This window comes from Clupea harengus, chromosome 11 (assembly GCF_900700415.2).
Source record: "Clupea harengus chromosome 11, Ch_v2.0.2, whole genome shotgun sequence".
Classification (NCBI taxonomy): domain Eukaryota; kingdom Metazoa; phylum Chordata; class Actinopteri; order Clupeiformes; family Clupeidae; genus Clupea; species Clupea harengus.
This window is the reverse complement of record NC_045162.1, coordinates 22,109,938-22,132,725: the sequence shown is the minus strand read 5'-3', so window position 1 is coordinate 22,132,725 and position 22,788 is coordinate 22,109,938. Positions and strand designations below refer to the sequence as shown.

Below are 22,788 nucleotides of genomic sequence, written 5' to 3'. Positions count from 1 at the left end.
AGACGGCCACAGGACGCACAGGGCCTCTTCGGGGCTCCTCACTGACCGGGGATCAGCGCAGGTCTGCAGCGGTGGGCTTTGGGCTGCAGCGGTGGGCTTTGTAGTCTGATGGCCCTCTGGAGATAGGGGGCGTTAGTGCTGTTGTTTGGGTTTGACGGAAAGGCGTCTGATGACATGGAACCTAAAAACTCGGTGGCTCAACTTGTGAGCTTTCTTGCTCTGCCACACTACCAATGGGTATGTCAATGGGTTGTGTCTTCCTCCACCATCAGTGGGGACGTCCTCTTATCTGTTTTTTGGGTTTATATCTGCCTTTGTGCTCACACACTTGTGTGTGTATGCTATTACGTATCTTTGTGTGTGTGTGAGTGTGTGTGTGTGTGTGTGCGTGTGCGTGTGAGAGTGTGTGCGTGTGAGAGTGTGTGCGTGTGTGTGTGTGTGTGTGTGTGTGTCTGTGTGTGTGTGTGTGTGTGTGTGTGTGTGTGTGTGTATTTGTGTGCGTGTGTGTGCGCGTATGATTGGAATGTCTGAGGACATTCAACAACACCTGACACAGACCTCCGTTCAGTTTACAGGCTTGAGAGTTAACACAGCCGACATTCACGACACCCGATGAGAGTCCAGATTAGCGGTCGGAAGTTTTTGATTTAAAAAAAATAGTGCACATGTAGAGATAAGAGGTTTAGAAAAGAAGAAGTGCCTCACTGCTGTGGAGATGTTTCACTTCCTGTGTGAAAGTTCATGGTGTGGGTACCCACTGGTGACTGGGTGGAGTTGCTGCTTTGGAGGGAAACAGAGCTCAGTTGAATTTACAGGCTTGAGAGTTTTTTTTTCTGCTCTTCAACTTATAACTAAACCATTTTACTACCCACTGTGTGTGTGTATGTGTGTGTGTGTGTATATGTGTATATTTGTGTGCGTACGTTCATGTTTTTCCGTCAAGCATGTGTTATGTCTTCTGCAGGTCTCGGGGGGCTGTGATCTGGCGCTGGTAGTGCGGGACTTCTCGGCTAGCAGCGGTGGGGAGCTGACGGTGCGTCGCGGCCAGAGGCTGCAGCTGATGGGGGGCACACCGGAGCGGCCCGACTGGTGCCGGGTGCGCTGCTCGGAGGGAGGGGGCACGCTGGAGGGGCTGGTGCCCCGCTGCTCCCTCTACCTGCCCCTCGCCCACTGCACCGCTGGCATAGAGGACCTGCACAGCAGCAGAGGTAAGGCCCACCAGTCTATCAATCAATCAATCAATCAATCAATCAATCAGTCATTCATTCAGCTAATCAATCAATCAATCAATCAATCAATCAATCAACCTGAATCAATCTGGCATCTATGCATGCTGTACAGAATCCTTAGTTTACAGCCGAAGTGCTTTGGCCTGGCACTGGTGGAGTATCCATCCACTCGGTATGCGGTCTAAACGTGTCTCTATTCTATCCTGTCTATAGCTAGTGGCCATTACTGTAAGGGCCCAGACAACTAAAGCTTGGGCTTGTCCAGTGAACGACTCTGTCTTTTTGGGCCGCAGGTATTTGGCATCTTGATGATGGGGCTGCAGCTAACAGTAGTGCACCACATCAAGGCTGAAAATCATAAACAACGCTTCTTATCTTTTCTGCAATCTGGCTAGAAAAACCCGTCTGAGACAGGAACAGGAACTGTCATACCGAGAGGGCTCAGTGCGCTAGTGCATAGTGGGAGAGTTCTCTGCATCTGGCTACATCTGGTAAAGGAGTTAGAGACATGCTGACATGAAGACAGACATAGAGAGAGAGGGACAGAAAGACTAGCAAACAGAACGGCAGAGAGATAAAGACTGACAGACTGAGAAGAATAGTTAAAATGAAAGACAGAGAGAGAGAGAGAGAGAGAGAGAGAGAGTGCTTGAGCGACCGAGTAGGAGTTGTAGGATGGGCTCCCTCTTAGTTGCACTGCCAAGTTATAGCCCATCCTTTCGCTCTGTCCTTTCTGCTCTCTCTCTGTATGCCTCTCTCCCACTGCTCTTTCACACTCTCTGTTCCAACTGTCCATCGCTCTCTCCTGACGTCTGCCATTGCGTTGCTGAATAGTTTATAAATACTCTGCATGGCTTTGCTGACAGCCCTCAGCTCTGTATCCTCATGAGGCCTGCTCTGGGACCCTCACAGGGTTGCCGCTACTGGCTGCTGGACTTGGGTGCGTATGTTAGCTTCCAATGCTAATGGTCGCCTATTGGACCCTGGTGGTGATGCTATGTGCTAACGGGTGCTTGCTGCTAGTGGTTGCTGCTAACATGCAAACGGTTGTATTCACATAGAAGCATGCATGTAGCTGTTAATCTCTCTGCTTGTCTTGTGTGTACTTCTGGCACTCAGTGGTATGAGTCAGGCTAACTGCCAGGACTGACAGGACATACCCAGCCAAACACAATATTTAGATTTTTGCTTTTCTGGACATAGTGTTACTTAAGAATGTTGTGACCTATCACAGACAACACTTCATGTTTATTGGAATGTACCATTGTGTTTACTTTACTCATACTGAAATCACTGAATGCTTTGTTTACATATTAATATTTTTGCAAGGTTATGAAAAATGAATACTTTAATCTTGATTTATGTGAAGTTATAGTAAATGTTGATATTCATTGGTGATGTTTAGATGTACATAGAAATATGTCTAAATGTTGTTAACATTTGCAGACGTTGTGCTTAGACCTATAAATAGGATTCTGTGAACATAGAGAAGTTGTTTGTGTTTATGCATCCTGTAACAACAGCAGTGAACACAGCCCACTGCCTCTCTCTCTCTCTTTCTTTCTTTCTCTCTCTCTCTTTCTCCCTCTCTCTCTATCTCTCTTTCTCTCTCTCTGTCTCTCTCTCTCTGGGGAGCATACCACAGAACGTGTGGGTCTTATGCCTTATAGAGTCCAACAGTCACCACGCAGCCTAGAGCATCTTATGCAAGATCTTTACATAATGTCTGTAGAGCACCAGCAAACCTATATGAGGCTGGGAGCAAGGCCAGATGGTACATCAAAATGGAGCACCATGTGAAGTCATAGACGGCACATGTAAAGAAGAGATTGTGCCAGTCAGAGGCAGAACTATGCCAGGCTCAGTTCAGCTGCTCTTTAGGGTTCAGAGCGAAATGTCTGGTAAGACCAGACTGAAAAGATTAGAGGTTCAGAGATGGCTCTATTCCATTCCATTCCATTCTGTTCTATTGATTCCATCGTGCAAATATACGATACAAGGCAATTGAATAGATTGATCAATTGTTAAATGTTTGTGAGCTTTTGTTTGTTTGTGTGTGTGTGTGTGTGTGTGTGTGTGTGTGTGTGCATATGTGTGTCTGTGTGTGAGATAGCATAAAAGAGAGAGACAGAGGTTAGATGTTGTGTATGTTCAAAAAACATCTATTCTCTCGCTCTCTCCTTCTCTAGACTCTCTGTCCGTCTCCAGTCCTGACGGTGGAGTTCCGGGTGGTTCCCCGGGCAACCGTCGCTCGGGCTCGTCGTTAAGGAAGTGGCTGAGCAGTCCGGTGCGGAGGCTGAGCAGTGGCCGGGCCGACGCCCACGAGCGCAAGAGCAAGCAGCGGCGGGGCCGCGATGGCGCACGCTCACCGCGAGACACCGAGCCCGTCGCCATCACCACGCCACAGGAGGACAACACGGAGGAGGTGTGTGTCCAGTAGCACTCTCTCTCACGCACACACACACACACACCACTCATGCTCTCTTTGTCTTATCGCCATGCTGTCACTCACACCTCTCTCACTCTGTCTATCACATTCTATCTTCATCTCGATATGTTTCTCTCTCGATGTCTGGCTCTCTCTCTTTCACACAGCTCCCCATCTTGCTCGGTCTGTCAAACTCCGACTTATGTATTATATGTTCTCTACCTGTCTGTCTGTCTGTCTGTCTGTCTGTCTGTCTGTCTGTCTGTCTGTCTGTCTCTCTCTGGATCTGTCTTATCTCTCTGTTTCACACACCTCTTTCTCTAACTCTGACTGCTAAACTGTCTTTTTTTTTTTCTCTCTCTCTCTCTCTCTCTCTGTTACTTGCTTCATGTCAATTCCCATTATACAAAAGGAGATTTCAATTCTAGCTTTTGTTTAAAAAGCTAAAGAGTGCTTTCTTTTACTTGTATTCTCTTCCATTCTAGCCTTTGGTTGGAAGGGTTCTGTGCAGCCCTTGTGAACTTAGGAGTAGTTTAATGTTGTTATCTCTCTCTCTCTCTCTCTCTCTCTCTCTCTCTCTCTTTATCTCTCTCTCTCTCCCGCTGTCTGTAGCGAGTGAGGGATGAAGTTGTGTGCAGTGGTACTCTCTCTAAGTCATCCTCCTCGGGGCTGCAGAGCTGTGGGGAGGACGAAGGAGAGGAGGGCTCAGAAGCTGCTCCTCTACCGCCCCCTATGGCCATACAGCAGCACTGCCTGCTGCAGGAGGACTCTCAGGAGGACAAGGTAATGCTCACTGTGATACACACACAAACATACACACTCTCTGTATCTCTCACACACACACACACACCCTGTAAACCACACACACCTCTGCATGCCAGAACATACAGCGCTGACCACACGAAAATGACAAAGCTCCCACGTTGACCAGCTTTACAACCACCAACGTGAAACAAGAAGGCTTCAGTGACCAGTTCACTATAGCGGCACTAAATGTTTATTTGCACAGGTGTTCACTAAACATCAATTAGTGCCGTTTGGTGTGATTCGGATGAGCACTGCTTAGTTAAACACACGGAATCAGAGATGGTCATTTTGCAGGGGTCCCCACTGCGCTCTTATGCCACCCCCCACACCATTGCTTTACTCTTTCATCAGTTTGGTTACAGCTGCTTGAAGCCTGAACAAATGCTTTTTTTTATCACTAATTCATTTCTTTTGTCTTCTGTCTGTGCACCCTCCTCCTCCTGTTGCCGTAGCATTACGTGGACTTCTGCTCCTCGTCTGTGCTCTCCCAGTTTCCATATCTGTCCATCTAGCTGTCCTCCTCCTCCTCGCGTCTCCTCTCCTCGTTTGCCCTCATGTCCTCTTTCCTCTCCTGTCTTTGTGTCTACTTCTGTCCTCTAACTGTCCTTCTGTCCCTCCCTGTTACTAATCATGACCTTTTGTCTTAATCTTCTCAAGCCAAACTTGTCTCATTTCGGTTTGAATCCGTTTCAAGCGTTGAACAAGCCCTCTCTTCCCTTAATTATAAATGTAAGAACAAAGCCTCTGATTCTCCAGCGTGTGTGAGATGTGATCTGTCTCCCGTACGTGTGTGTGTGTGTGTGTGTATGTGTGTGTGTGTGTGTGACTGATCGCCCTCTGAGCTATGTGTGCCCTGCAAGACACACACACACACACACACACACACACACACACAAAAAAAACACACATGCTGTTCCCTGCCATGTGTGATGCTACGGTTCCCCTCAGACGTGCCCTCCCACACAAACCACTCCCCCAACAAACCCCGCCCTATCCGTTGTTAGTCTGCAGTTAGCCCCTCCTCTTTGGTTGCGCTGCTGCGTTCTGAGGCCACGCCCCACATGTGACAGGACCATACTGGTGAGCAAATCAGCGCACCTCCTCACCTGGCCCAGGTAACAGCTAACAGCCGAGTCTGGGCCGGATTAGGGCCGTATCTACCCCGGAGTTAGCTGCTGCCTGAGGTGACTTCATGGAACTGTGCTTGTGCTTGATGTGGTGAATGTAAACATTTGAACATTTGAACAGGCTGATTTCAGGTCAGATAAGTCAGATGAGGTCAGATAAGTCAGATGGGGTGAGATGAGTCAGATGAGGTCAGACTAGGTCCCTGCTTTATTCTGTGAAGTGTTGTAATGTACACTAAAAGGTGTGTGTAGTTTTTTATATGTGTGCTGTAGGATTTTTGCATTTGTGCCATCATTGCGTAGTGCATTTGTTTCCCCCCTGTTGTGATTATACATTAATACTCCTACTATACCAAAGCTACTGTGCATTCATTGTTCACTCTTGTGGTCTCTCTCTATCTCTCTCCCTCTCGCTTTCTCTCTCTCCCTCTCTCTTTCTCTCTTTCTCCCTCTCTCTTTCTCTCTCTCTCTCACTCTCACTATCTCTCTCTCTCTCTCAAAGATCCCTCCACGCCAGGCAACCAGACTCACCAACCCAGACCCCCCTACTGCAGAGGAGCTAGTCAGTGCCATCCAGGAACTGGTCAAGAGCAGGATGGTAAGACACACACACACACACACACACACACAGATACTATAAATGCACACACACGCAACACACATGCTATAGATGCACACACACACATACTATACATGCACACATACAGGTACACACACAACCACTCGCACACACACACACATACACATAATACATGAACACACACATTTTACATGCACACATACACACAAACATACACACACAAACACACACACACAAAGGGCTCACTGAACTCTGGGTATGATGTTTAAGGAAGTTCATTAGCAGCAACCCATAACCCCTTTTACCCTTCTTGTCCTTCCCTCCGTGTGTGTGTGTTTGTGTGTGTGTGTGTGTGTGTGTGTGTGTGTGTGTGTGTGTGTGTGTGTGTGTGTGTGGATTGTGTGCATGTCTGGTTGTGTGTTTGTGCGGGTAGGCTCTGGATGAGCAAATTGATGGCCATAACCCTTCCTGTTACCCCGGCAACCACTCCCTCCTCTCCTCCTCACCTCCCATCCCAGAGACGGACGAACGCAAGACGGCCTTCCTGAAGAGACGGCAGTATGACCTTTCACCTTTGCCCTCCTCTCTCCTCTCTGACTTTTGACCCCACTCTCACACTCATCTATCAGATCATACACACTGCTGGAACGAACCCTCATGTCTGTGGTATTGAGCCTGTGGTGACTCTGTTTGTGTATAATGGTGAATGAGAGTGTGTGTGTGTGTTTTTGGGTGTGTGTGTGTGTCTGCAGCACTTCCCCCTGATATATCAGAGTCATTGCTTGACCACAAGCAGCTCTACCATACAATCACACATCTCAGCATGTCGCTCAGAGTGTAGAGGGGATATGAGATCTAGAGATGTGCAGTTTGAAATGATACACGCAGCTAGACAGAGAAAGACACACGCACGCACACACACACACACACACACACACACACACACACACGCCTTGTGTCTTACATCATACATACTGTAGCAGTGATAACTGTACGTTTAGAGAGACATTAATTCATGAAGGAATCCCTCTTCTTCATCTTGGACTTCTTTTCTCTCTCCCTCCATCAATCCCACCGCCTCTTTCTCCCTCTCTCTCTCTCTTTATCTCTCTGTATCCCCTCTTTCTCCCTCCCTTACTCTGTCTTTTCCTTCCCTCCCTCTCTCTTATCTCCCTCATCTGTCTCTCTCTCCATTCTCAGCTTTGTGCTTCTGGAGTTGGTGGAGACTGAGAGAGACTATGTGAGGGACCTCAGCTCAGTGGTGGAGGTAAGAATACTCTTTACTGCCTCAGTCTCTTATGTCTCTGTGTGTGTTAGTTATTATTACGGCATAAACGTCATATTCAGTTACTGCAATATATAAGTCGTTAGTTTTTTACAGCACTAAGTCACCACCATAAACTTTACCAGCTAGGAAAGGCCCAAGAGCCAAGCCTTAACACCCAAACACCGACTCCGAACACTATTCTTAAAATACCTTTAACTTTTGTGTGTACTAAGACAGACACAGACTCCAAACACTATTCTTACATGTAAAATAGCTTTAACCTCTGTGTGTACTGAGACACAGACACAGACCCCAAACAATATTCTTACATGTAAAATACCTTTAACTTATGTGTGTACTAAGACACAGACACAGACCCCAAACACTATTATTACATGCAAAATACCTTTAACTTCTGTGTGTAATGAGACACAGACACAGACTCCAAACAATATTCTTACATGTAAAATAGCTTTAACTTCTGTGTGCACTAGGCCGCCCAGAGGCCTTATGCCAAGTATAACGCATGTGCTCAGGTGAGTATCAGTGAAGAGTGTTATAAGAGGGGCAGCTGATAGGAACCTTTTCTAACCCTGGGGTGTAACCCCCATCAGATGTAGACTGAGCACCAAATGTTCTGGTTTGCAGCATGAATCAACTAGTCACTGTAGCAGTGCATGCCAAGGACTGTCAGAACTCTCTGTTTTTATATTCTTATGTACAGATCATTGATCTTAAGATCAAATGTCTTGTATTAAACTCCTGTGTTCTCATGCTAAACTTGTATACTCGTATTGTACTGCACAGAACTCTGACATCTTCCACTGCACTTAACTCTGTCGGGACATATTGTACTGTTGTGATGTCCTCTACTGTGCTGAGCCCTGTCGTGATGGCGTCTGTTGTGCTGATTGCTGTTGTGATATCTCCTACTATGCTGATGCTGTTGTGATATCTTTAGCTGGAGGCAGTTTTTCATGCGATGTGTCACACTAGGCGTCATGACGGTTTGACAGAGTGAACCACAAACTGGCAGAGGCACTTCTAAAACAAGAAGTTAAATGGTGTAGTGGGCAGTTTTAGTGTTCTCTGCATGGTGGTGTTAACCATGTTATCGGTAACTGTCTCCATCGTAACGCTGTCTCCAGGGCTACATGAGGAAGATGAACGAGGACAGCGTCCCCGAGGACATGAAGGGCAAGGACAAGATCATCTTTGGCAACCTCCATCAGATCTTCGACTGGCACAAAGAGTAAGTGTCCTCTACAACCAGTTTGCCACGTGACCTGTATTCTTCTCTGACAGGAACGATGTGAACCTGGTCAGAGATTCATAACAGTAGTTACAAACGTGGGACCTGTCTACTCCGGCTAGAATAATATGTCAATAAAGAGAAATTGAGCACAATAAAAGGACTCCGCTTTCTTTACATATGCTCACATTTTCACGTTCAGAAACATCTGATCTCTTCAATAAAGTCTGTTGTGCCTTTGTCTCTTAAATAGAATCTTTGTTCAGTCTTCTCCCCTCTAAAAGAAATGAGACTAACCTGGTCAAATACTGCTTACAGTAAACTAGCTATCTAACTAACTATAATTCCTCACTCTCCACCAGAAATCACTTCTAGTTTTATTTTAATTCCGAGGGATAGCCCTCTTAAGGGCCGTGGAGTAACCATGGACATCACTGAATGTTTTAAGGGGCTGCATTTTCTTGCGTTTTTGTTGCGTTTGTCTGCCAACGCGCTGTAATGTACGCCCTCGTGTCATTTTTGTTGTCTCTCAGATACTTCCTGGCTGAGCTGGAGAGGTGCCTAGAGAGCCCTGACAGACTGGCAACCCTATTCATCAAACAAGTAAGACACACACTCAGACGTGATGACATCACGCCTCTCAGAGGGCTTTAAATGATACACCAGCTGGCACATTTACATAACTGTTTGAGAGGAGCGGGGAGACAGCTGTCACTCTACCGTCACTCCGCCGTCACTACACCGTCACTTCACCGTCCCAAACCAAGGTCTCTGTAACAGTCACCGTGCACATTCACCACGTTCCAAAGAACGGGATTGGTTTGCGAGACGTGGCCAATTTGTTGATATGGCAGTCATAGCGCGTACATAAAAGTTTGCAATTGGTCATTTTTGTGACACGTTGCCCTTCAATTGCCTTGTGAGATCATCATCATGTATACAGTAGCTTCCCATAACTAAAACTGTGTGTTTATGCTGACTGACTGGCCCTTTGGTCCGTGCAGGAGAGACGCTTTCAGATGTATGTGGTCTACTGCCAGAACAAGCCCAAATCAGAGCATGTTGTGTCAGACTACTTGGACACCTACTTTGAGGTAAGGCAGGATTCATTATATTGCATACTATATTAATATAGTGTGTATATTACTATGTAGTCTACGCTCATAATATATATTATGCTAACCAATATTGCTGGTGTGTGTGTGTGTGTGTGTGTGTGTGTGTGTGTGTGTGTGTGTGTGTGTGTGTGTGTGTGTGTGTGTCTGTGTGTGTGTGTGCACGTGTGGGTGTGTGTGTGTGTGTGTGCGCAAATGCATGTCTTTCAGAGCTTGAGGCAGTTGCTGGGTCATAGGCTACGCATCACAGACCTTTTGATCAAGCCTGTTCAGCGCATTATGAAATACCAGCTCCTGCTCAAGGTGAGCTTGCTACCTGCTCCAGGTGAACCAGTTATTTAGGTGGACATGGTGAGCTCTTTATCTCCTCGGAGTGAACGTGTCACTGGTGCCATTGAGCATATCACCTACAGTACATTTGATGAGCTCTGAGTCTGCACAATGCGTGGGTAGACATTGTTGCCCTCTCAGGTGAGCTGTTTACCTGGTGAGGCATTGTCAGTGCTGACTCATAGGTCACAAGCATTTTGTCCTCTGTGGGGGGTCGGTCAGTCGTTTCCCCGACACTTGTCTTACATTTATCTGCTGTTGGTTGTAGTAGGTTGTGTTCATTCGGTGATTCTTCCTCTCCTCCTCGTCTCTCGCTCATCTTCCTCTCATCTTTCCTCATCCTCTCAGGACATTTTGAAGTTCTCACAGAGGGCTGGTGTGGACTGCACAGAGCTGGAGGTGAGCCCTTTTAAAACCAACCCCAGCAATCTGACTACTGAACCCTCATTACTGACTCACACTACGTACTCATCTAAACCAAACTGAATGTAGCACGGCCCCCTAACCCAACCACAGTAATCTGAGTACTGAGCACTCATTAGTGAGAGTACAAAAATCATATGAACGGAACACCCTGTCTGATGTTGCCAATGAACCTGAGGTCAGTCAGTACTGAACACTCATTGCTGCTAAGTAATCACAGAAATCTACACAGCAATCTAAAGTGAAGACACTAGCTAATGAGTACTGAGCACTCATTACTGACCGTACACACATTCAGCAGCACTGAACATACTAGCTGAAGTGGCTGTTATGTCAGGGACCCTGAAGTCAGCCAGTTAACTGAAGTAGTGAGATCAGTAGGGGCAGGAGGCTGTATGACATATATGAGATGTCCTACTACATCATTCAGTGAGATTACTGAAATGAGAGTTTGTACTTGTGGTCGTCTCGGGTTGTAAGAGCTCCTTGTGAAGGTGTGTATAATGTCTTTTACAGAAAGCAGTGGAGGTCATGTGTATTGTCCCCAAACGATGTAACGACATGATGAATGTAGGTCGCTTGCAGGGCTTTGAGGTAAGCCAGCTCTGTATCTCTGTATCTAGATTATACTTTGAGCCATTAAAAGTATACTAAGATCAAGTATATTTGTGTGTGTGTGTGTGTGTGTGTGTGTGTGTGTGTGTGTTCTCCAGGGTAAAATAACAGCGCAGGGCCAGCTGCTGCTGCAGGACAGTTTCCAGGTGTGTCAGGTGGAGACAGGGCCTCTCTCTCGCATGAAGGAGCGGCGCGTGTTCCTCTTTGAGCAGATCATCATCTTCAGCGAGCCCCTGGACCGCAGGAAAGGCTTCTCCACTCCCGCCTACCTCTTTAAGAACAGCATTAAGGTAGACACACCTTCACAAATAGCACCACGGTACACACATCTTCAAATAGAGCATTAAGGTCCACACAACCTAAAAAACAACATTTCTACGAGGTACTCCAGACATACGTTCAAGAACAGAAATATAGTTGAGAATTATAGTTCCTGTAGCTCAACTAGGTTCTAACAAGGTTCTAAAGTTCTAGCTTTTTAAGAAAAGCTGACAAGCTGATGAAAATGTGTATCTGTAGTGTGCAGTTGTATTGAAACTCTTAGAGAAACACTGTACAGTAGCACAATTAATGTAATTTACACCACGGCTTGGTTGAATTTACTGTTGTAACGCTCTTTAGAATGTCTATTAACCTTTTACATTTTCACACATATGAAGTAATTCCAGTATTTTTACCGTATTGCATTTACATATCAATTTGGCAAGTTCGTTCATTACCATTACATTACATCATAATTAAAGACCACAGTGATTTTACAAAGCTATACAAATGCTAGTGTAAAGACGTAACTTCCTAGACCAATAAGGGAATTGCCGTCTGGAAAGTTTGGGTGGACGCGTCTCTCTTTTCGCTTTGCTGAAAACGTAACATTTATTAAAACACATTTCTTAGTTCAACCATAATTAATCTGACTCCATTTTCTTTGTCTGACTCCACTCTATTAGGAACTCAGCCTTAGCTCCTAGCTTTTAAAGTATATTAGTACCGGGTTTTTCGGGCTGATCTCCAACTCGTTCTTTTGTACACCTATCGTCTATAGTATGAATTCCTCCCTTACTTTTTAATAACCGGTTTTGTCTTGGAATAGTGTCACTTAAGATAATGCCACGGCCGATTGACATATCCACGACACAGGCTGAAACTATTCTGGATCTACCTCAGAGGTCTTACAGTCCCGTTACGGGGCCTTGCAGCTTGTTAGTTCAACTTGGTTCAGGGACGGGCGCCAGGCTGCAGTACGATTCCGTATAACCATTCGATCCAGAGCAGAGGCTGGGGCAAACCACCGCTATATAATACAATTAACAGTTCTCTGTAGCATGTCTAGTCCAGTTGAGATAGCCAGTTCCCTCAAAGTTTTACGCTTGTGGCCACTTTGGGCATGAAACATATCTAGCCCGTCATCTGTGGAAACACCGGAACCTAAGAGTACTTCTCTAGTTAAGAATTTCTTAAGAGGGCACAGTGGGTCAGAATTAATAATGTATTATGTCAGGTACAAGTTACTAATACAGTAAAGTGAAGAATATAAGTGTAACACACCACATGAACCACAAAAACACTTAGAGAACATGAACATACAGTACCTGGCTGCTTAGAAGTGACTACACACACGGATGTGAGGGAGATCTGAAGACAGAATGCCCCTGGTTCTATGCACACCTTCCCCTTAAGTACACATTTATTGCCTAATAATTACCCCCCTAGATAAGAGGTTTCTCAAGATGAGAATCACACACTAACAACCAAAATGGAGGGAGTTCTCACCCAAATTTGGGGTAGACCCCCTCCAAAGAGAGATACCTTTGCACTCTCACAGAGACCAGAATTATCAGGTCTCTGATATCTATGTTTTAAATAATATATACTGTACAGCTGTAGAACTGAGACCATTTTCCCACTCAGACCATTAAAATGAGTTCAAACATTATACAGAAATCAACTTCCAATATAACTTTTCAGTTTAATAATAATAATAATAATTCATTTTTTTATAGCGCTTTTCTAAATACTCAAAGTCGCTTTACAAGTGTGAGGACAAGCTAAACAAGACAACAGTAAAATATAAAGACAAAGGATCGAACAAAACAGACAAACAGAACATTATAGAAAGAAACAATAATATATAAGTCTATTAGTAGAGGGGAGGGAACAGGGGATGTTCAGGTGAAGGCGAGGTTGAAAAGGTGAGTTTTGAGGGATTGTTTAAATAGTTCTATGTTGGGAGCCAGACGGATGGGGAGAGGGAGGTCATTCCAGAGGGAGGGTGCAGCAGCAGAAAAGGCCCTGTCACCCCAGGTCCGGCGCTTAGTCCTGATGGTTTTAAGAGTGTTTGCGCCGGCGGACCTGAGGCAACGGGTAGGGGCGTGGAGGGGGCGGAGGTCAGAAAGGTTTAACACTCCTACATTCATTTCTCTGCCCCTAGTTTCACCTCAGCACGGAAAAGTACCAAGAGGGAACCAGAGACAGAGGTCTGAGATAAGAGTCTCTGCAGGGGGGTTGAGAATTTCAAGAATTGCGACAGCCTCTGGGCAATGTTTGCTGGGGGCACAATAAACCAGCACCAAACCCCCACGACAAATGAGTAGTTAACCAGAGGAGATTTCTCTGGGTTTTTCCCGTTCCAAAAGGTCCATTCCTGACATCTGTGTTTTTCCATCAGAAATCCATTCCTGCCTTACACTAGCTTGTATAGCTAGCATATCATAAGCTATAGTTAATGAGAGGTCATGACCTCTGTTCTCCTGCCTCAGGTCACCGGGCTGCGTCTGGAGGAACTCGTGAACTCTGACCCCAGCAGACTGGTTCTGACCTCCCAGTCACCGGGGGGCAGTGATGAGCGCTTCATACTCCTGGCATTGAGTCCTGCTATAGGCCGAGCCTGGCGCCACCAGATCAACCTGATGCTGGAGAACCAGCGCAATTTCCTCAATGGTAAATCCCCCACTCTACCCAGTTTGTGTGTGTGTGTGTGTGTGTGTGTGTGTGTGTGTGTGTGTGTGTGTGTGACGGAGAGAGAGAGAGAGAGAAAGCTAAAGTACTGTTGAAGTGGGAATAGTGTCTTTAGGCTGCAGTGGTAAACACACTATTGTAATGGGCCTCATGTGTACAGCAGGGCACAGGCTCATCATCATCATCTATTCCTTTCCCAACTGAACTCTTTCTTTCATTCTTTCTTGCTAAAGTTACTTTAGACTAAATCATCTGCCAAATACCTGTAACCATAACTTTTTCTCCCTCTCCCTTTCTCTTATCCCCCCCTCTTTTTTTATTTGTCCCTCTCTCTCTCTCTCTGCACTCCCTCTTTTTCCCCCACCCCCCAGCCCTGACGTCTCCAATTGAGTACCAGAGGAGTCACATGGGTGGGGGGAGCCCTGGAGCCTCAAGCAGCAGTAGCAGCGGTGGTGTTGGTGGGGGGGCCACACGCTCCCGACCCCCCCAGCATCCCCATCAGCCCCGCTCCCCAGCCCTGGGCAAACGCCCCCCAGGTAGCCAGCTCCTCCATGCAGGCCATGGCCTACTCAAGCCCCAGGCCTGACACAGAACCCACCAACCAACACACAAGCACACACCTGCCAAACACACAAGCACATACCCACCATACACACAGATCAGGGTCATTTAGAGTGTGTGTGTGTGTGTGTGTGTCAGGGTGGGCAAATTTGAACTGTCCTGCAATCAGAAATAGGTTTCAGCACTGGATTTATTTATTCAGGCCTATGCTGTCTGACCCTGACCCTTCTCTCCACCCCACCTCTCTCCTCCATCTTCTCCCAGACTGACAGCAGCAGCAGTGGCCTCTCCAGCATCTCTCTGCCCATCAGGACCCCACCACCCCGCAGGAGGAGGAAGAGGAAGAGGAGGAGGAGGAGACGGTCACGGCAGCTGGAGTGAGCTACTGCCGGCCCCCAACAGCATGCAGTAGAGCTGGAGTCTCCCTTCACGCACCCAGAACCCAACACAGAGACCAGCTGACGCTGGAGCAGACCTGGTTCTGGGTCGGCAGATCTGGGCCGGGTCTGTTTCAGAATCATCTGCTATTCTGATCTGCTATTCCTGCACCCACCGTCCAGCACCGATCACCTGGTTCTCAACAGAACCCAGCCCCTAGCACATCACATTCAGCTCCTACCTCATCATGCTAACACCCCATGCTAATCACACAGCGTGCAATCCTCCGGTACCCTGTGCACACAACTTGCAACTCAGCACCCAACACCTTTGATTAAGCTCACAACATGCATTATGTAACAGTCCACACATAGCATCAAAATCCAATGTGTGAACTGTAAAACCAACAACATAGCATGCAGTACTAAACATCCCACATTCCAAATCCCAACATTCAACACTTGGATTCTAACACCCACAGATATCAAGCACTTTCCACACTTCCACCATCTTATATAAAGCAGCCCTAAATCCAGCGGTTAAATCCATATATACAACATTAGGCGTCAGACGTTAGCTGTCCTGCTTGTTCTTCTTTTTCCTGTTGAAGAGGAGGGTTCCCATTCCAGGTGGCAGCCATATTGGTACAGAATCTGAGCCACATCCAGGCTAGATTGGGTCCAAAAGCACCTGCTATGTGAGATCCAACCACAGCAGCAGGATCTACTCTCTTTCTAAACTGTTCCGCCTCTTTCCTGCATGACTGATAGCACAGGACGATTACTTCTCTCACACACACTTACAGTATGTCTAGACGCATATACACACACGCTCTCTTACACATGTACGTAAACACACATTGATACAGACACACAGGATTATATCTTTGTCTTTCTCACACACATATGTGCTCATACACACACACACACACACACACACACATCAGTGTGATGTTCTGAGTAAACACAATGCTGCACTAGATGTTTCTATCTGTGGTAATTCTGCTGCATGTTGCTGCTATAACAGAGCTACACACACACACACACACACACACACTGCATCAGATGGGACACTCTGCCGCAGACCAGGGTTTCACTTAGCCACATCTCTTCTGTCCAGATCCCGACTGGCTGCAGCTTGTAGTTCCCTGCTTTCTGCAGGATTCAGAGCAAGTGACCATAGGTCCCAGTGCTGTATGTGAGCCCTTGTGTTTTTTAAAAGAGATTACATTTTCTATGGAGAGCGATATGGAAGAAGACGTTCTAATTTCAGAAGATGCATATTTTGAGATATTGAATGAGACGGTAAACTGACTCTTTAAAGACATTATTGTGCAGATGCAGTCACAGCAAAATGTTATAAAATCAAAGTGACAAAGTAAAGTGTGTTTTTCTTTAATGGTGTTGGTTCATTTGCGTTGTTAAGTCACCCACCATGCTTTTTTGAGCTCATGGATACGTGCCCTCAAACATTTATTTTGGCTGCAGTGTCCTGGGAAGATCTTCTGTTTGAAGACAAGGTTCAGCTCGGGAACAGGCCACCAAGAGAACAGCTGACTCTGTGTGAGATCTGGCCCAGACGTGGCACTGATCTGGTGAGGGTCTGGGGCAGCTGTCAGAGACACAGCTCTCACCTGGGCAGGCGCTGACATAGTTTCATTACATAGCCCGGAGAGAGCGAGACAGATTAGCACTCCCATTGAGTTCAGTAACATGGTGTTCGCTACTTCATCCCAGGAAGTCTAAATACTCCACCAAAACTACACTGATTGGCAACCCTGCATGATTGAAACCAGCCGATGGGAAATCAACTTAAAACTCAAAATAGCTGAATGCTAACTCTGCTAAGCCTGGCCCTCTGCTCTGGAACATATCCTCTATCAGCTGGATCTGGATCCACACCCAATCAGGCCCATATCGCCTCTGGAGTCAGCTGCAACCTTGGAGTTCACTCAGAGACTTGTTGAATGGAGCCGTGCGCAATGATGTTCTACTTGAACTATGTGAGACACTTTAAGACTTACAAATCACCTTGTTTAATGTGTACCCGCCAGAAAGCCTCTGGTTATGTCCTTTCAATTTAATGACCTCTAAAGATGTGTTTTCCTGCTCAGTGAGTTCTAAAAGACAGGTTCTAGAGACCGGTGTCATGCAAGGCATGTGTCATACTGTTCCTTGCACAAATAATTGATTTCCACTTAAACCAAAGCTGTCCTTCTTTCGCCCGTTCATTTGCATCCTGATTGTTTGTGATGCTTAGAATGGCTTTCTGAATGAGATGTCTGATAAGTGAATAGCGTGTTTGTTTTCGGTTGCCTGTGGTTCGGTTAGATTTTTTTTTTTTTTTTTTGCTGTGACCCAGTGAGTGCTTAAAAGCCATACTTCAGGTTTTGAATAATGATCTCCTCCTCTTCCTGTGTGGCAAACGTGTTGTAGTGTAGTTTCCTGTGCATGCTGAGTGCGTTTGCGTTAATGAGGCTGTACTTTACGCTGGATGGCTCTGAACTCCTGCGCCTCTCTTACCCCCTTCTGCTTTGCCTTGCTTCACCTCGTGTCATTGAGTTAAGAGGCTGAAAATGAGTCATAGCCTCCCCTTTCTAGGAAAACAGCAATGAAGTAATTTCAGTAATAATTTGAGTGTATACGTCTTCGATTCCCAGTCTTAGACCGCCATTTCCTTCTTTTCAACCTTGGTATACCTACCACTTGATTTTAGGCACTCCAATGTAAGACATGTAAATTCTGTTAATTCATCAGATTAAAACAAACATGGTTGTACTCCTTGTTTAAAGGGTAAGTGTTAAGTCTCATTTGTTTTATAATGTATAGTTTTTACAGACACAGCCAAACAGGGGACTGGACATAATGTATACTCATATTTTATACATGACTTACATTCTAAGTGTTCGTTTTGTTTGTGTGTGTATATTTCTGTGTACAGAAATTATATCTGCATATTTATATTCATGAAGATTAAAGCAGATGGAACAATGACATATGTGTGGTGTTGTTTACCCAAAATGCGGAAGTTATTAAGTTGGTTTGCGTGCATGTTTTCAGCCAGTGGTGAATTAAATGCAGCCTCATGGGTTGCACAAAACCACATAAAATAAAATAAGATATTTGTATTTCACCACCAGACCTCTATAGCAGCTAAGATGAAGGTGTGATGGCATTTATAAAAGAAGTAGAATTGAGACATTTTTTAAATAATCAAATGAAAAATGCACACACAAAGGGACACTATCAACATGGAACTTGCTTTTCATTGTCCTGCCTGGATCTTCACTTCACACTGACGTAGGCATTCATCTGAGATACAGCGTTGTATGCGTCGATCAGATGCAGTTCATGCATTCAGTCTTTAGGGGGGAGTGTGGTGTTTACATTAATCCTTGCTCCTCTAAACCAGGTCACGGTGGTTGAATGTATGTACATGAATTCATTGATTTGCTGGGACTGCATGTAAGTACACTCGTAAATAATCATAGGGGGGAAACAACAGGCCAAACAGGGAGGAAACGAGCTGATGGTGTTCACTGAGCCATTGGTACATGTCACCAATAAGCAGCATTCACCAAAATAGCAGAGGTCAGATAATAAAGGCCTAGTATTTAGCTTGTATCCAAAGCGGCGCACAGACAACCTGCAGCGAACGGTAACCAGGAGCAACCGGTGACGCTAAAACAGTGCACCACCACTGCCATTAATACCAAGTTTGTTTGTGTACTGGTGTTATGGGTTGTTGATCACTGGACCTGTGGGTTTGTAGAGAGCACTGGTTAGCTTACATACGTCAGAGAGCTGCTGGGGCAGGAGACAAAGGCAGACCCTGAGGAATGCGGAGGTTAAACTCAAGGCTATCATAAGTGGACACTGTGGGCCCCTTGGAAAATCTCACCTTCTATAAAATCTAATTTTAACAAAACTGTACTCTGCCTGGTGTGTCCCATGACTGTGGTTATTTGTGCGTCTGTGCTCACGCTATCTTGACATGAATCTGCAGGTAACAACCTCAAAGGAGTTGCTCTCTGCAAGTGGAGCCCTTGAGCAAGATTAAACTCAGCCAAAAACAACCGGGAAGCCTTTTCATGTCTGCAGCGCACATGCACTGCTCTCCTAGCAAGCCCTGCGCAGATGACATATCTGATAAGGCAACACCATCCGAGCCCTAGTCAGGTCAGATCAGATCAGATAAGATCTAATCAGTAGAAAACGTAGTTGGATGGAATGTGAACCGTGAAGGTGTGATTTCAGCGCCTCCTGTTTGTAAAATACGTTTCCTCTCATGAGCTGTCAACCACAGCATGGTGTACAGATGTGAGGAAGTTCTAAGGTATTGTTTTGAACAAGGATTCTATTATGTGTGGGTTGGGAACAGGTAATTTACGAAGATGCTTAAGTAGATTGCAGAGAGCATCGGTGTTATTTTCAAAGATCTGACTACAACACTCAAGATTTAGGCCGAAAACAAAAACGAAATTTATTCCATACGTTCACCAACATTTTAGGAGACATTTTGAGTGTGTTTGTGTGTGTCTATTCGCACACGCATGTACAGCTGCTTTGCATACAGCCCAAAACTAATCTCTAAGATCTCTTCACAGACACTTGTTTTCTCTCCACCCAGCGTAACCTCTTGAAGCTTTTTCTTTTTCTGCACATCACATTAGAAAGCCAGCCTTTAAGGGAAATGCCTGTTTGTGAAAGTGTTTCTTTCTTCTTTTCTTTTTTATTGAAAAACGAAAAAAACGATTGTATCCAGTGACATTTGCCCATTCATAACTGGCCTGTGAAACGGGGACATTCCCGCGGTCAACCAAGCGCTTTCTAATAACTGAGTGAACACAGCATCTTCAAATGATTAACCGCTATTTCCTGACGCTTCTTATTCAATTTGAGAAAGATAAAGGGGTAGAATTGCTAGCCATCGTCTTTAAGGGGGGTTCCCATCTGACAATGATTTACTAAATTACAAGAACTCTACCTTGACGAGATGTATTATCTTAATATGTTGTGCCATTTATAGCCTACATTTTTACCGAAGTCTGTGATAGCTTTTGGATTTCCTGTAAGTGTATCCTAATTTAGGACTACTTTCTTACTACTTTGAATTGAGGCTAAATTTGACCAACCAATTTAACTATAAATTCGTCAATTAAACATTAAGTCTTGTTCAAGTAAAAATGTAAACAGTTTCTCCCTTAGTGAAAGTTAGTCTTGTTTCCCTGTTAGTCGCTAGCATGAGCCAGATAGAGTCACCACTACCACTTCTGAATGTATCTCTGGAGTATATTTCTGCACGATAGCAACTAGCTTTGTGATTTTACAGCCTCTTAAGTACACCTCCTAATAGGACTTTGCATGTCAAATCAACCAGGGGTTGGGCATCATTTTCCTCTAAATTATAGAGCAAATGTATTGGTTTCATAAAGGTACTTTATGCTGTGCAACATATATATAATATCATTTTGGTCTACAAAGTTCTTGTCAGTTTGGCAGATTAAAGTGTGTAAAACATTAGGTAAAACAAATCACCAGAATTTACAGCAGAAAGACAAATATTAGCTGGATACTGTTAATACCCTTTGAGCAGTAAATGTTTACAATTTGGAGAAAAAAAAAAGCTGTATCTGACACAAATCTCTCTGAAACTGAGCTGAACCTTGTCAACCTAGTACATAGCTGTTCCCATAAGCTAAATTGTAGGTCTACAACAGTTTTTAAGTAGCTTAATGAACCCCCCTAACCTGCTCTCTAATTTAGGCTAAAATTGTAGATGACCCCCCCCCAAGAAACAATTGCCTCCCTTTGGGCCCTTGGCTTGTACACTTGTGCAATGCACAAAACTGAGATCATTATCAGGATGACCTTTGATTTGTCACCTGCTTGTTGTGCCCTTGTGCCACTAGGGGGCAGTTGTTCCATGATCTACCTCATAATGGTCGTAGTAATGCAAGTATAAAACAATATGGGAAAGAGCTGTTCACATATTGCATTGACACAAAACATTGATTTGAATGAAAGATTTGAATGATTAACACAACATTACTGTAACATGATATACCATGGATACATTTCAGTCTAGACATTTCGGCTCTCATGATAGATAAGCTTTATTTTAAATATATTTTTATAAACTCTTCATTATATATATCTTAAAACATAATTATCCAACAGTACTATGATGAAAAGAATATACCAAAACAATACAAAATAATGAATGATCATTAAATACAATCTGAAATAAAAATTCAATACAAATCTAAAAATATACATTCTTTAATGGTGTAACACACACTGCTCCACTTCATGCAGTACCGATTTTAAACACTTGGTGTCCGGGCTACATATTGCTCCTTTAACATGAGGACCTCAAACAGACAGGATATTCTCACAGAAGTACTAGACAGGATTATCAGACTGATCTGTTATGCTTTTGCCAGTCATCCATCAACATGCAAATACTCATAGCAAGTCCTGAGCAAAATCTCATGACATTTTACAAACTGAACAAGTTGCCGGCAAATAGCTATGTGCCGAGGATGACTAAGAATACAGAAAATATTACCTCACTTTGTAACTCATACTACGTTGCATATGAGTACACTCAGAATGAATACTAGGTGGTAAAGTTGTCTGAGAAATGTGTTTGTCTGTGTGTGGGGGGTGGTTTGTGGTACTGACTGCAGGACTGCAGATGACAGAAACTGTGTACAACAGGCCTCGATAACATCCTTTGCAAAAAAATGTGCACAGTGCTGCAAATGTGTACAAAACAATCTTTTTTCCCCAAATATTAATACAATTGTGCAGTTCTAAAATATATTAAAATCTATATGTGTATCTGCTCATCAGGTTGCCTCTGAAAGTACTGTAGCCTTAATCTGGAATGCCCCTTCCCCAGTGCAAACTGATTGCTGACAAGTTTTGATTGTCTCTCTAGAATCTATGGTGAAACCCAACGTTTATCTCTTTCTGTGGACATACAGTGTACGCCATGCTGATGTAACCAGCATTTAATGGTGAAACCACAGTCAGCATATATGTAGCAGTATTTTCAGTCCAAAACAGTTATTCGCCTTGCAAAATGGATGGCAACATTATAGTATAGTAATTCACATGTCCATATACCAAACTTACTTTACTGTAATGATAATTAAAAGAAAATAAATGAGCATGATGTTCTGATGATGTTTCTTAGAACTTTTTACTTCCTGGTGTTACAAAAATGAGCAGTTCCTTCTTCAAAACACACTATTTACCCGTAATATAAGCCGAATGAGCACACTGTATACCCACTCAGCTTTTCTACTACCAATACTTTGAAGACTGGCTCCCTCCATTTTGATCTCGTATCTATCTTATATACATCATGTATATACCATCTTGTATGTATCATGTAGCCCCCCCCCCCTTCTTTTCTATCTCTCTACCCGGCTCATTGCCCTCTTATGAGCTGTGTTCTACTCAAGGTTTCTTCTTGTTAAAAGGGACCGTTTGTTGTTGGTGCTGCATAAATCAAATTAATTAAATTGAATCCATGGCTAAGTTAAATGAGGTCAATACCAAACTCTAGGGACGGTCAGGTGAAAACAAATGAAGTAGATGAAACTGAGATGTGGTATAACATGAACATGGGGACTTCAGCGGTATTGAAATGAGCACCAATGACTTCGATATTTTAGTTTCGACATCCTTTGAAAGATGAGTCCACGCATC

The 22,788-nt window shown here is 44.5% G+C and overlaps 1 protein-coding gene across 3 annotated transcripts in view; it reads left to right on the top strand.

Moving 5' to 3' along the window:
• The window catches only part of triob (trio Rho guanine nucleotide exchange factor b), a 64,489-nt gene extending 46,429 nt beyond the window's left edge, over positions 1 to 18,060 (top strand). The window contains exons 34-49 of one of the 3 annotated variants that reach the window (XM_031576265.1): positions 965 to 1,208; positions 3,419 to 3,654; positions 4,270 to 4,440; positions 6,094 to 6,189; positions 6,605 to 6,729; positions 7,372 to 7,438; positions 8,587 to 8,690; positions 9,224 to 9,293; positions 9,695 to 9,784; positions 10,016 to 10,108; positions 10,484 to 10,534; positions 11,075 to 11,152; positions 11,272 to 11,463; positions 13,930 to 14,110; positions 14,500 to 14,664; positions 14,954 to 18,060. In XM_031576265.1, coding sequence (XP_031432125.1) covers positions 965 to 1,208; positions 3,419 to 3,654; positions 4,270 to 4,440; positions 6,094 to 6,189; positions 6,605 to 6,729; positions 7,372 to 7,438; positions 8,587 to 8,690; positions 9,224 to 9,293; positions 9,695 to 9,784; positions 10,016 to 10,108; positions 10,484 to 10,534; positions 11,075 to 11,152; positions 11,272 to 11,463; positions 13,930 to 14,110; positions 14,500 to 14,664; positions 14,954 to 14,958 — 1,968 coding nt within the window. In that variant the 3' untranslated portion in view covers positions 14,959 to 18,060. Of the gene's footprint in view, positions 1 to 943; positions 1,209 to 3,418; positions 3,655 to 4,269; positions 4,441 to 6,093; positions 6,190 to 6,604; positions 6,730 to 7,371; positions 7,439 to 8,586; positions 8,691 to 9,223; positions 9,294 to 9,694; positions 9,785 to 10,015; positions 10,109 to 10,483; positions 10,535 to 11,074; positions 11,153 to 11,271; positions 11,464 to 13,929; positions 14,111 to 14,499; positions 14,665 to 14,953 lie in introns of those variants that run through there. The other 2 variants (XM_031576264.1, XM_031576266.1) reach the window with 2 other exon arrangements.
• The last annotated feature ends 4,728 nt before the right edge of the window (positions 18,061 to 22,788 follow it).